General features: G+C 48.1%; 1 protein-coding gene across 1 annotated transcript in view; it reads right to left on the minus strand.

Annotated features, from left to right (window-relative positions):
• Positions 1–14,561, minus strand: part of MAN2C1 (mannosidase alpha class 2C member 1) — a 291,020-nt gene that overhangs the window by 38,144 nt on the left and 238,315 nt on the right. Inside the window, exons 23-24 of the mRNA XM_085643836.1 lie at positions 10,910–10,989; positions 10,086–10,231 (exon numbers count right to left, since the gene is read on the minus strand). Of these exons, the coding sequence (XP_085499962.1) occupies positions 10,086–10,231; positions 10,910–10,989 (226 nt within the window). The remainder of the gene's footprint in view (positions 1–10,085; positions 10,232–10,909; positions 10,990–14,561) is intronic.

Below are 14,561 nucleotides of genomic sequence, written 5' to 3' on the forward strand. Positions count from 1 at the left end.
ATCTGACAAACATGTGGGGGTGTTACTGCAATAGAAACCCACTTTCCTACAGAGGCCCTGAAACCTATCATTAGAGGGGTGGATATTAGTTGTAGGACTAACGACAAGCGCAAGCGCTCTGCTCAGAGGACCCAACTAGAGGCCCAGCGCATGTCCCTGGAAATGAAACAGTCGCTAGAGCCCACTCCGAATCTCCGGCGAAACCTATCCCTTGCACCATCATCTTACAAAGGAGGCGAAATAAATCTCGTTGGCGTCTCAATATCGATTTTATCAGTGGGGGGACAAATCCAGTAAGATGCTACATAGATTATGTCAAGCCAGGCAGGGCCCAGCCATGGTTTCAACCATCAGGGGTAGTGATGGCGCTTTGCATACAGTACCCGCGGAGTTGGTGGTGGAATTGGCGCGTCATTTCTCCGCGCTCTATACACGGCGGGAACAGATCTTCGGAGATCTCATTGCAGAGTTCCTACGGGATATCACCGCTCAGCGGCTATCGGATCAGATGAGAGACCAATTAGACGTCCCCATTACAATAGTTGAATTAACAGCCGAAGTAAACATGATGCGCCCAGGTCGAGCTCCGGAAACCACCGGTTTTCCTATGGAGTTCCTTCGCTCCATATGGCCATGCTGGGCTTGCACTTATTGGAAACGATCCACGAGGCCCTTGAGAAGCGACTACTGCCTCACAGGACTGGCATCAAGCTGAAATTGTCCTCTTTTTAAAGCCCGGCCGCTCACCAGATGATCCGTCCTCCTACCGGTCTTATCTCCCTAATCAATTTTGAATCCAAATTACTGGGGAAAGTTTTGGCGGAACACTTACGGTCATGCATTCAGGATTTGGTCCATTTGGATCAATCTGGCTTTATGCCACATCAGGCCACCCGACATAACATCCGCTGGGTTCACAACGCTATGGCTTTGGTCCCGGAGCTGGGCGCCCTGCAGCATTACTCTTGGCAGATATAGATAAGGCCTTCGACTCCCTGAGTTGGGAGTACCACTTCCAACTCTTACGAGCGATTAATTTCGGTCCACGTTTTCTAGCAAACGTGCACCTACTTTACACGGAACCTATGGCCTCTGTGAGTATCGCTGGACATCGTTCTCCCTTCGTCCCTATTGGTCGAGGCACACAGCAGTGCTGGCCCTGTGCCCTCTCCTCTTTGCCTTGGCGGTGGAGTCTCTGGCGGTGTGGGTTCGTGGGGATCTGGTGCTCAGAGGCTTTGACTGGTCATGATTGCAGCCAGACCGTATTATGCTATACGCAGATGATGTCTTGTTTTTTATGACCGACCCTTGGATCTCAGGCAGATTCTACAGATCCTCCGGGTCTTCGGCCAGACCGCTGGGCTCCACACTAACCCTGCAAAATCAGTATTGTTGTTAGTATGTGACCATCAGAGCAGAAGCACATGGGCATCCCAGCTAAAACACGCCACGGAGGGTTTTCAATATTTGGGAGTATTTGTGTCCTCCTGTCCGCAGATTTCGTGGGCACGTAACATAAGTCCGCTCCTCGACAGCCTCCGCGATGAGACAGCTATCTGGTCTTCTCTACCTCTCTCGTTATATGGACGGTCTGCTATTTTTAAAATGGTCTCTCTCCCCAGGGTGCTTTACCATCTTTGAAATTTCCCATATCATATAACGCGAGCGTGACTCGCGCAAAATAATGCCATACATAATACATTTTAATGGGGGGGAGGGGCGATTCGAGTGGCACTTCAGACCTCTGTGCAATCCACCTATTGTGGCGGCATCGCTGTTGCAGACGTATACTCCTACTATGTGGCGGCTCACCTTTTAGTCATTACCGACTGGTGGTATAATTGACCTACGGACCCAGCGTTTGCCTTAGAACATACTGCAATGAAGAGGACTCCCCTTCTGCAGTTACTCTACAGTGCACAGAGTCTTGACTTCTTACCACCTGCAAGTCGAACAACGATCAGATTATGGCAATAAACAGTCCGGCAAATGGGATGGCACATGCGGCTGACGCAGGCGACACCCTTATGGCACGGTAATTATTTACGTCAGGTGGTGGCACTGAAAAGGTCCGCCAATGGGACCAGATTGGTATTTCCACACTGGGGACATTATGCGGGGCACTGTCCTTAAATCATTTCAGTAACTGCAGGAGGAGTTTCATCTCCATAAAACCCAGTTCCAACTTAGCCATGCCTTGACCCCCTCGCTTGTAAACATAACCGACCTCCCTGAATTCCATCCACTAGAAGGCCACCTTTTTATGGGCGATCTAGGGGCACACAAAATAAGATGGATATACCAGACGCTGATGACGAACTCCAACACGACCTTACATAGAACGAGAAATGTGTGGCAGGATGACATCCCAGACCGGATGGACGATGACTGGGCGAAGGCGATAGCTAGTCCTCGGGGCGCCGCAGTCGCCTCCTGTTGGAAAACCACACTCCCACTCTGAAAGGGTGGTGGTGGTCTTCCGGACACACTGTGGTAGCTTGGCTCGAGTGGTCAGGAATCAGGCTCCGTGCTAAGCATACGACATACCCAAACAATAACCATGCGTGCATCCGTTCCAAAAACGACTCTACACCGTAAAAATTATGAAAATATCTTTCTTTATCTTCTTTTTCTCTTAGTTGCTGATTGGATAATTAAATAACAATCACAATACAACTTTTTAGATAGTGCAGGTCAAATAAATACTGGCTTAATGATTCAATAAATAGGGGTGATCATAAATAATGAAGGCATAAATATAAGTGCAATACATACAGGCAATTAAATATTCTGAGGCAATAAATACTGTAAACCAATAAATATTGTGCATCAATAAATACTGTGGACCAATAAATACAGTGAAGCAATAAATAGGTTAAATACAATAAATACAGTGCCCCTAATAAATACTTAAAAGCTGACAGTGACACTCATAGACTCAAATCACATTTGAATTCCTAAGGGCTGATTTGGCCCAGGCACAGCTTGTGGGGATGTGGAAGGCTTGAGGGTGTCTACTCCCTGGCTTGGACAAGGCTGAGGCCTAAACTGAGGTAGATCAAGGGGGGAATACTAGAGACCTGGCTCTCTCCCTCCACACAACCTCTCTAGATTAGTCCCAGCTCACCCCTGGCACAGTCAGGTCGGTTCCAGCACCTCCCTAGCCCCTTAGAGCAGTCTCTCAGGTCTCCACAGGGCCTTAGGCGCCCTCTACTCCACTTACTGCCCTTTTTCTGATGCTCCGACGCCGCTGGAGTCGTGTCGACGCCGTGAGGCGGTTCCGGTTCGATGTCGGCGGCCTCGGCACAATGTCAGTTCTTGACGACGCCGGTAGGCGGCTCCGGTTCGGTGTCGGCGGCCTCGGCTCGATCTCGACCTCCGATTCGATGACGTCGGGCAGTCTTTACTCGATGTCGACTTCGGGCGGCTCCGGTCCGATGGCGACCTCAGCTTCGATGACGTCGGCCGGCCTTGGCTCGATGTCGACTTCCGGCGGCTCCGGAGTGCGATCTCCACTCCCGACCTCCGGTGCTCCTCTCCTTAGGTTTCCGGCGACTCCGGAGTGCGATCTCCACTCCCGACCTCCGGCACGATTCTCACAGGTTCCGGCGACTCCGGAGTGCGATCCTCACTCCCGACCTCCGGTACACCTCACCTCGGTCTCCGACGACTCCGGAGGGCGGACTTCACTCCTCCGATGACGCCGCTCACTCGACCTCGGGTGACTTCCTCCTCGACCTCTGGTACTCCTCACGACCTCTGACGGCGCCCTCTCTCGACCTCTGGCGGCTCCGGGTACGACGTCCGCTTTCCAGTCGGCGCCGCTTCTCCACCTCGGGCTCCGGGTCTCAGGCTACTCGACGTCGGACTCCAGGGAAACCAGTTTCCAGGTCAGGATCTTGCTGTTCTCTGTTTCTAAGGCCTGTTCCTGCTGTCCAGGTCCTTAGGATGGTTTTTCTTGCTTCTTCCCACACAGGGCTCCAGGCTGGGCTCAGTCAGTAGGGACTAGTATCAAGGGTGGGTTTATGGACCCCACTCCAGGCACAAGTTTCCACCCCTGCTGCCTCACTCCTTCCTCCTTCAAGTTTCTGCTGCTCACTCTTCACCAGTCAGGTGCCAACTGCCAGCTCCAACTGCCAACCCTCTGTCTTAGCTTCCCAACATTCTAAACCGCCTCCAACTGTCACAGGGTTCTGGAATGTTCTGGAAGGTGCTAGTAGGTTCCAGTGGATGCTGGTGATGTCACAGGTGGCCACCATTTTGTGCTCCAGGCCCTCAGACAGAAGTTTCAGGGGTAGCTAAAATGGCTCCCTGAATCTGCATCAACACTACAAAAACGAAAACAAATGAGGGAAAAAGGGCCAAGTCCTACATAACCCCCTTCCAGCCAAAAGCCAGGGTAGACCGATCAATGCCTTGATGGTCTTCCCTGCTTGGGGCGAGAAAAGGTGGACGCCGGCCCGCAACGGCAGGAGCTCCCGCAAGTTCTCCTCCGCTCTGGAACCCAATGGTTCCCTAACAAGCCTCCCTGGACCAACAAAACCACCCCACTGGGGCTCCCTAGCTAGTTGTGGCCAGGACCGGCCCCTGGGCCGTCCAGATGTCTCTGGCCCGGGTGATCTCGCGGAGTGGGGTCAGTAGCCCCAGGCCTGTAGTGCCCGTTGACCACTCCGGTCCTCCTCCTTGCAGTCCTAAACTGCCTCTGGTCCTTCCTCCTGGGGTTCACACCCTTAGGCTGACCAGCCTTCAGGGGCGAGGCTCTCCTCCCCCTAACTCTCCTTCTGGGGTTCCTCACCCTACCCTGCGAGGCACCCTCAGACCAACACTTCCTCCTCAGTCTAGGGCCTTGACCCCTCAACTGATCCTTCAACCTAGGGTCTAAACCCTTAGGCTGAGTCGGTGCCCGAGGCGAGACCTTCCTCCCTCTGCACCCCCTTCCAGATTTCAGCACCCTCCTAACGGGAAAAGTACCCCTGGAAGTCAATTTCGGGGGGACCCGGTTAACAGAGGCCCCACCCGCCAGCTCAGGCAACCCCTGAGCCTGGCATCCCAGCCCAGGACCTAAACCCTGAAACTGGGCCAACCCCAGAACCTCAGGCGCGCTGGTTACAGTCGCCCTGGGTCCTCCTGACACTAGGGGCTCCCCTGCACTGGAGGGCACATCGGGACAGCCTAGGCTCCCAACCTGGGGCTCCCTTGCGGAACTCTCCAGGCCCTGAGACTTCGGTTGGGGCACCTCGGGACACCTCCCCGTCTCACGCCTTCCTACAGATAGGTCGTGAGGCCCTACAACCCTCTCTCCCTGGGACCTAGCTGGGCTATCTGCCACTTCTCTCACCTCGCTGGGTTGGGAGATCCCTGCACTACCCCCTTCAGGTTCCCACCCCAATGCCTCCTCAGACATCCTGGTGATGTCATCCTGGGGTAAATAAACTTCTAGCTCCTGTGGAGCTTCCGGTATGCTGCCACCAGTGTCCTCGCTGGACACACTCATCTGGAGGGCACGCAGCTCCAACTCCTTCATCTGAAGCTCGTGCGCCATCCTTCTCTCCTCCATCTCTTTCTCCAGCCTTGCTAAGTCCCATGTGAGCTGCCTTTTCTCCCTCCGGTCTGTTAACTCCACTTTAGACAAGCCACCGCTAGAGGCACTGCTGCCCTTCCTAGAAATGGTTCTGGGCCCCGCTGACAGGTTCCCCACCTCAGGTTGGTACATCTCAGCCCCCTCGGTGCCAGGCTCTCTATCCCTGTCCTCCTCCTCAGCCTTGCTTTCTCGGCGTGCCTCCCCCCAAGCCCTTAAGCTGGTTTGGAGTGCACCCTTCTTTGCTCCTGGGGGACAGTACACCCCCTCCCGCTGGCAAAACTCCCTGAGTTGGGCCACAGTGTACGTTTCTAGATTTTCTAGTACAAACTCCATCTCGCCCAATCAGGTTAGAGGACAGGTTTTGTGCAGTAACTATGCAGGGGGGTACCTTTAATAATACCTCCTCCCACCACCAGAGTAAATTTGGAAAGAAACAAAAACCCACAATTAGGAAGGCCGCTTTGAGAAAACTCCCGGTGTAGGCCTATGGACTACCCACAGTTATTGTTAAGTATACGTAGGCACAGCTCAATCCCACCACTGAACACCAATTTACGTTGGAAAACCACACTCCCACTCTGAAAGGGTGGTGGTGGTCTTCCGGACACACTGTGGTAGCTTGGCTCGAGTGGTCAGGAATCAGGCTCCGTGCTAAGCATACGACATACCCAAACAATAACCATGCGTGCATCCGTTCCAAAAACGACTCTACACCGTAAAAATTATGAAAATATCTTTCTTTATCTTCTTTTTCTCTTAGTTGCTGATTGGATAATTAAATAACAATCACAATACAACTTTTTAGATAGTGCAGGTCAAATAAATACTGGCTTAATGATTCAATAAATAGGGGTGATCATAAATAATGAAGGCATAAATATAAGTGCAATACATACAGGCAATTAAATATTCTGAGGCAATAAATACTGTAAACCAATAAATATTGTGCATCAATAAATACTGTGGACCAATAAATACAGTGAAGCAATAAATAGGTTAAATACAATAAATACAGTGCCCCTAATAAATACTTAAAAGCTGACAGTGACACTCATAGACTCAAATCACATTTGAATTCCTAAGGGCTGATTTGGCCCAGGCACAGCTTGTGGGGATGTGGAAGGCTTGAGGGTGTCTACTCCCTGGCTTGGACAAGGCTGAGGCCTAAACTGAGGTAGATCAAGGGGGGAATACCAGAGACCTGGCTCTCTCCCTCCACACAACCTCTCTAGATTAGTCCCAGCTCACCCCTGGCACAGTCAGGTCGGTTCCAGCACCTCCCTAGCCCCTTAGAGCAGTCTCTCAGGTCTCCACAGGGCCTTAGGCGCCCTCTACTCCACTTACTGCCCTTTTTCTGATGCTCCGACGCCGCTGGAGTCGTGTCGACGCCGTGAGGCGGTTCCGGTTCGATGTCGGCGGCCTCGGCACAATGTCAGTTCTTGACGACGCCGGTAGGCGGCTCCGGTTCGGTGTCGGCGGCCTCGGCTCGATCTCGACCTCCGATTCGATGACGTCGGGCAGTCTTTACTCGATGTCGACTTCGGGCGGCTCCGGTCCGATGGCGACCTCAGCTTCGATGACGTCGGCCGGCCTTGGCTCGATGTCGACTTCCGGCGGCTCCGGAGTGCGATCTCCACTCCCGACCTCCGGTGCTCCTCTCCTTAGGTTTACGGCGACTCCGGAGTGCGATCTCCACTCCCGACCTCCGGCACGATTCTCACAGGTTCCGGCGACTCCGGAGTGCGATCCTCACTCCCGACCTCCGGTACACCTCACCTCGGTCTCCGACGACTCCGGAGGGCGGACTTCACTCCTCCGATGACGCCGCTCACTCGACCTCGGGTGACTTCCTCCTCGACCTCTGGTACTCCTCACGACCTCTGACGGCGCCCTCTCTCGACCTCTGGCGGCTCCGGGTACGACGTCCGCTTTCCAGTCGGCGCCGCTTCTCCACCTCGGGCTCCGGGTCTCAGGCTACTCGACGTCGGACTCCAGGGAAACCAGTTTCCAGGTCAGGATCTTGCTGTTCTCTGTTTCTAAGGCCTGTTCCTGCTGTCCAGGTCCTTAGGATGGTTTTTCTTGCTTCTTCCCACACAGGGCTCCAGGCTGGGCTCAGTCAGTAGGGACTAGTATCAAGGGTGGGTTTATGGACCCCACTCCAGGCACAAGTTTCCACCCCTGCTGCCTCACTCCTTCCTCCTTCAAGTTTCTGCTGCTCACTCTTCACCAGTCAGGTGCCAACTGCCAGCTCCAACTGCCAACCCTCTGTCTTAGCTTCCCAACATTCTAAACCGCCTCCAACTGTCACAGGGTTCTGGAATGTTCTGGAAGGTGCTAGTAGGTTCCAGTGGATGCTGGTGATGTCACAGGTGGCCACCATTTTGTGCTCCAGGCCCTCAGACAGAAGTTTCAGGGGTAGCTAAAATGGCTCCCTGAATCTGCATCAACACTACAAAAACGAAAACAAATGAGGGAAAAAGGGCCAAGTCCTACACCTCCAGATACAGTCTTATTCAGTTTATGTATGTCCATCGCGTGTACTACACAAGTCTCCGTCTTCGGAAGATGGGAGCTGTGGCATCCCCCCAGTGCCTACGCTGTGACAGGGAGGAGGGGACATTTCTACATACAGTATGGAGTTGCATGGCTTTACAGCCCTTCTGGTGTAGAGTATTGACATGCCTTAAAGAGGTGCTGATCTGGAACCTTTCATACGATCCCCAACTGTTTCCACTTCATAGCACAGAAGACATAGGTGGGAACCGGTATAAGCAACACCTACTCTTTCTCACCCTCACAATCGTCAAACGTGATATTGCTCAATTATGGGAGGGAACTTCTACACCGACAATCGGAAAGTGGCGAAGCGAGCTAGACAAATGCATGGGTGCAGAGATGGCGGTTTTTTAAGCGAGGGGTTGCCCCCAAAAACATAGAAAAATATGGTCTCGATGGGCTACATACTGGGGCATTTACCTTCCTCCTCTTCCATCGCAATCCCCGTAAAAGTAGCTCTATGGGAGGTTTGCAGTTCACAATGAACAATGTATTGTTTTATATCTTTGGGTATATGTGGGTTTTGAAATTTGCTTGCCAATGTGGATGAGCTGGGAAAGTCTGCTTGCAGCTTTCAGTTTTTTCTCTTTTGTTATGTATACGGACTGTACCCATTGATATTTCCATGTCTGGTAACCTTTTAATACTTTGTCTTCCTGTGGATTATGTCCGACCCTCGCCCAAGTGGTACTTTAAAAACCTAATAAAATATGTTTTTTTTAAAAAAAGAATGAAAAAAAAGTGGGACAAAGAGGAAGGATTAACCGCCAGCAAGCAAGCATTTTTGAACGACAATAGACTACATAAAAAGACAATGAGCGGGCTGTTAGCCCACAGAGTAAATACAGCATGTCTCGAAGAGACCGCGCATGTGGTGCCTAGGTTTGACCTAAAGTTGATTTACCTTCACTGGTGGTTTTCTTCTGCAGGTATCATCTCAATAAAGGCAGAGAACCTTACCAGTTATCTCTGCGTTTCATAATACCTCTAAGAGTATCTTCTTGTGTACCAAATAAACATGTCCTTCATTTGTACATGAACAACTTTTGAGATACACAGGTTGTCTCTATGAGTAGCACATAGGGTTTAAAGATGGGAAAAGTCCTTTTTAAATCAATATCTCTACAGGACAGAAGAGTTCCTATAATGGTACATAGACTGTCGTGCTGCTTAACATTTTGACTCATGTGTGAAGAAAATGTAGATCTTTGGAACTTGATGACTTTAGAGATGAAGAGAAGTGGAATGATTCTTCTTTAAGTGAGAAATGTTTCTAGTGGGAATATAAAACTGGGTTTGAGAACATGACTCCAATAGTGAATATAAAGCATTAGAAAAGGTCAGAAATGTATTTTTATGTTACTGAATCACTCTAGGCGTGATAAGGATTGAGTGCTTGCAGAACACTGATTAGAAATGGGACCCGTATCTCATTCAGTAAAGCAGTGAGTCTGAGGTTATATGAGTGTGCACTGTGAAATCGAATAAGACACAAAGAGTTACCTTGCAGAGTATGATGATTTGATGTGAGAGGAGTAATAACTTGTGTAACAAAATATTTATAGAGGAGAAAAGCTTCCTTGTCAAGCAATATGATTCTACAAACGAGAGAAAGGCTACCCTATGCGTCACTTTCTTCACAGATAGCATAAATTACTGAAAAATTAAATATTATTAGATGGGAAAAATTACTTCTTAAATAGAGCTTTGAACAATCGATATTTTAAGAACCTCATGAAGACACAAAATGTATTTCTTTGTGAAACCTAACAACTATGCATGTGCACATATGACATTCCAATGGAATCGTAAGATTTGTAGGGGTGAGAGCCATTTTGTGAAAGCGAAGGAAACATGTAGTATTGACGTAATCCTCTTTTGTAATCTTAAAAACACTAAGGGTAATATCTAAAATGTACTAGACACACATAGTTTCAACAGAACTTACCTGCTTGATGGTCTCTAAGATAATGGCTGGTGATTGCACAGAGAATGCACTCCAGGTTTTCTGTTCTGCAGAGGCACTTGCAGCGGTGAGAAGAGGAAAATTCATATTGTATGCATTCTGAATCACACCAGCTTCCTGGAATGAACCTACAAATGAGTCCAGCGAGAATTAAAGGTTACTAGAGTTGGCTACCACTTAATGAAATAAGGAATACACAGAAGTGTCAGAGTTCCTTTAACTCCATTATGTGAGTACCGGTACAGCTATACTTAGAGCTTCTGCTGTCTCATTTTGGATATCTCTTGTTATCACTCCCATAGAGATGGCTAAATCAGCCGTGATTGCCACTGCATGCATCTCTCACACAGTCATTTCCAGAGCCCCTCTTCTTTGCATATTGTTTGAATACAATCTTTATCTCTTCCACGTTGGAGCTCCATTTGTTACACAATGCTAAAAGGCATTCACTAGGTATAATTTCAAAACTTTTCTCTTTCCTATACTGAGAGTGGTCTGTTGCCGAGTTAAAAATAATTATACTACTGCCCACCGAGCAGGGCTGCTTTCAACACAAATTCCTAGTGCTCCAAGATTCCCTACACAAGAAGAGACTATGTCCACTCTTTCTTAATAAAAGCACCCTCTGTCTCAAAGTGTGTGTGTGGGGGGGCAAGTAGGGGATACATCAATTACTTTACTCCTAGAGATCACACTGTGGCAGGAGTCATATGTACAAGAATAATGGGCAAGTTAACAGTTTTGCTTCTAAAGTTCCAGCACTGCAAAAACTCAAACGACCTGTACAATAAGCCCATGAGACTCACCGACATGTGGCATCACTGCATAGGAGAACTGGTGGCTTCCCATATCCGCTGTTGCATCAGGAAGCTTTGGTGCTCTCAGTCTGAATAAAAGGTTTAAAAGATGTACTTAGAGATCATATCATCCTTATGGCACTTTGCTTACACAAAATATAATTTTACACTATTTCAATAATCTAACCACAACACTATCGTTGTTTTTCTCATAGAGAAACCAAAGTCAGGTAAACAAGAGACCTTAAGGAAACATGTAACCCTGATTCTCCAGTTTGTACATTTGAAAAAGCCTTCTTCTCTTAAAAATGTTTTGTTGTTGATTACAGCTGTCAATGCACATATATGATGCTCGGACAAAAAACACCAGTCCATCTTGCAAGTTTAATTTACAGCTGTGTTAGACCTGTAAGCTTTAGGGTGTTTTTTGTCCCAGACTTTTTACCTTAATCCTGCTGTTTTTGCTGAATTTGTTTTTGTTGGCTTTAGCACTCTGTGCACTTTACCACTACTAACGAGTGCTAAAGTGCTTCTACTCTATCCTTTAAACATGGTGAAATTGGCAAATCCCCAATTGGCACATTTAATTTAAATTGAAGTCCCTTGCAAGGTTTTATTACCTATACCCAGGACCTGTAAAGTAAATGACACTAGTGGGCCTGCAACACTTATTGTGCCCCATTCCCCCCCATTTACATAGCTCTTTAAGCATGTCTCTGGCCTGCCATTGAAGCTTGTGGGTACAGTTTTAAACTACCATTTTAACCTTGAAAAATAAACCCTTTAACTTGCGCTAAATCTCCCTTTTAAATGCATATAAGACACCCTAGTGTGGGCTCTACACAGCCAAAAGGGCAGGGTGCAGAGTAATTAGAAAGCTAGGCATGTACATCCAAGTTTTACATGTCCTGGCAGTGAAAAATGCCTGCATTTGTTTTCACTATTGTGAAACCTACTTCTCCCATAGGATAACATTGGGTTACCTTATTACATTTATTAAGTGGTAACTTTCGATTGGGAACAAGTGGGAATATCGAGTTTGGTGTCTAAAAAATATAATATAAACCCTCTTTAATAGTAAAGCTGGATTTCAAGTCACAATTCTGAAAATGCCCCTTTTAGAGAGTTGTCATTTTCTTGTCCTAACAATTTGGTGCCTGCTGGCTGTATCCTGGGTCACAGGACTAGGTGTAGCTGTCAGTTGATCTCTGTGAATTACTCCCAGACACTGATAGAAAGGGGGGATAGGTGTTGGAAGGATGGGCCATCTCTGACATTACACATTACAAAGAATCTGCCTCAGCACACAGACAATGGGCTTCACAATCATTTAGGCCTCCAGACAAACTGGCCCCATAGCAAGGGGGAAGAAAATTCCAAACACCTTCATAGGTTGAAACCTCCTGAACATTCTCCTACTTCAAAGTGGACACCATGTATAAATATTGGACCCTCAGACCCAACTCTTCAGTATACCTCTGGACCTCTGGAAGAAGGAATGCTGTGCTACTCTGCTGCAAGGACTGCTACTCTGCTGCCCTGCTGCCTGAATGAAACGGGCTGCCCCTGCACCTTAAACCCACGACCACCAATCGCTTGTTGGCTGGCCTCCCGATCAAAAACCTCAGGGACAAAAAAGGCTCCAACCACCTTGAACCCTGCACCTGTACTCTACCTGCTGCAAGTCCTCCCCCCTCAAAGGGTTCTACCTCAGTCCTATACCCTTGGAAGTGGGCCTAAAGGTGCTCCACCTGCCCAGCTGTGGTATTTAGCAGTACTGATGGAGCCTGGTACATCTTCTTGCAGATTCGCATCGGAACCACCGAGGCATGACGCATCCCCGCCGCAGAAATTCACAACTCCTCTAAACCTCCTCGGCGAGGTACCTCACACCCCAGCCCACAGCTCTTCGGGACCGCAGCAAAGTTACTGGATCGCAGCCCTACAGCTCCTCCGAAACACCACACAACGCCTCCTCGACAAGGGATCTCGCAACGCTCCACAACCAGGATTTAAGGTACTTTGTTCAGCGGGCCTAACTTTGTTCATGTGTCCAGCCCATGCTCCATCCGGGTTGGCCTGAACTTGTGACTTTGCCCAAGTCCAGCACCACCAGATAGCCACAGTCAGTGCTTTGTGCTTCAAGGCACTATTTTTACCTAAATCTTTAAATAAATGGCCTATCGCCAGTTCTAATGATTGGATTAGTGTCGTAAGGTTTCACCCCCGCCCCTCAACCAGTAACCAAATTTTGTAGAAGCTGTCACAGGAACAGTGTCATAAGATTACCCTATTCGTGCAAAAAAAATAGAAGCAGGTCACAGAAGCCGTTGAATACAATACCCCTATTAGGGAAGGAGAGTTAACATGCTCTACACACTCTTGCCAACCAGTATTTGGCTCGCAACAGTAAAAGTTGCTTGTCTGTGCAGTACTGCTTTTGGTTTAAAGGTGACGCATTATAACGTCCCTGAAACCCACAATGCACAAGGACAGAGACTCTCCTTCAGGTTGCGTTTTTCCCCAACAGGCAAATATACAGAGGAAGGTGAGAAGCAGTAGAAAGTCTGTATATTGTGGATAATATAGGCTAGCGTGGAAGTGCAGATGTAAAGAGTGATCTGTTGCATCCAGGAAAGTAGGAGAGCATATTGGAATCTACAGTACTAAAATCTGCAAACAGATTTTTACAGGTAAGCCACTTTTTCTGTATGTTGCACATGCTTCTGTAGATCACGTGCTCTACAGAGCCTACCAAGCAGTACCAAAAAGCTCTAAAGCGGTGGCTTGGAGGCAGTACCGAACCATGCTTGGAATAGGGATTTAAGGAATGTTTGTACTACCTACGATTCCTGACATGCTTTGCTATCTATATAGTAATGCACTGCAAGAGAAACAGGTAGTGATCTTACATATGTCTGCTAATAGAATATTACCTAGGAATTAATCCTTTCTAGTGGAATGTCCTGCTAACAGTGCTTAATTTCACTCAGTGGTTGCAGGTGGAGCCAACATTTGGGGGACCGGAACTTATTTGAACTCATCAGTCTTTGACGCATAGCAACAGAGAGAACATACGAAAGGAGGGTCAAATGAGAATGAGAAAAAGAGAAGCACAGTAACAAAGAAAGGAAACAAGAATGAAAAACAACTTGCGATAAGATGAGTTAAAGGGGCAAACAGTGTATGTGATAGATAAATGAGTGATGAGGTAATATCAAGGCTACGCAGCCTTGTGATTTGGCCCCCCTGAAATTTGATAGCTATGGTCGTAGGCTTCTGAGCAAAACTTTGGGCACTAGCACCTATTCTTTATGCTGTGCAATGTACATTTGGCTTTAGTATAACACAACTGAATGCATATGAGAATCCATCAAGGAAGACTTGGTTGAGCCGAAGCAACAAGTAGGTGCTTTGTGTTTTCTAATATCCAAACACATAAGGAAGAGTAAAAGGAATCAAAATTTGCTAATACTTCCTCCCAAAATAGACAATCTTCACACAAATAGAGGTAAAGGTAGCTAGTAATTGTAGTTATCAGGGTGTGCGTCAGAATCCCTTTTGGGAAGATTTTATAAATAAGTGTAAGTTCATGTTCATTTCTACATGTAAATCCTGTGCAATACAAGCAAGTATCCATTGCATGTTATTTGTTTGTCTT

The sequence above is a fragment of the Triturus cristatus genome, chromosome 3_1 (assembly GCF_964204655.1).
Source record: "Triturus cristatus chromosome 3_1, aTriCri1.1, whole genome shotgun sequence".
In the NCBI taxonomy this organism is placed as follows: Eukaryota; Metazoa; Chordata; class Amphibia; order Caudata; family Salamandridae; genus Triturus; species Triturus cristatus.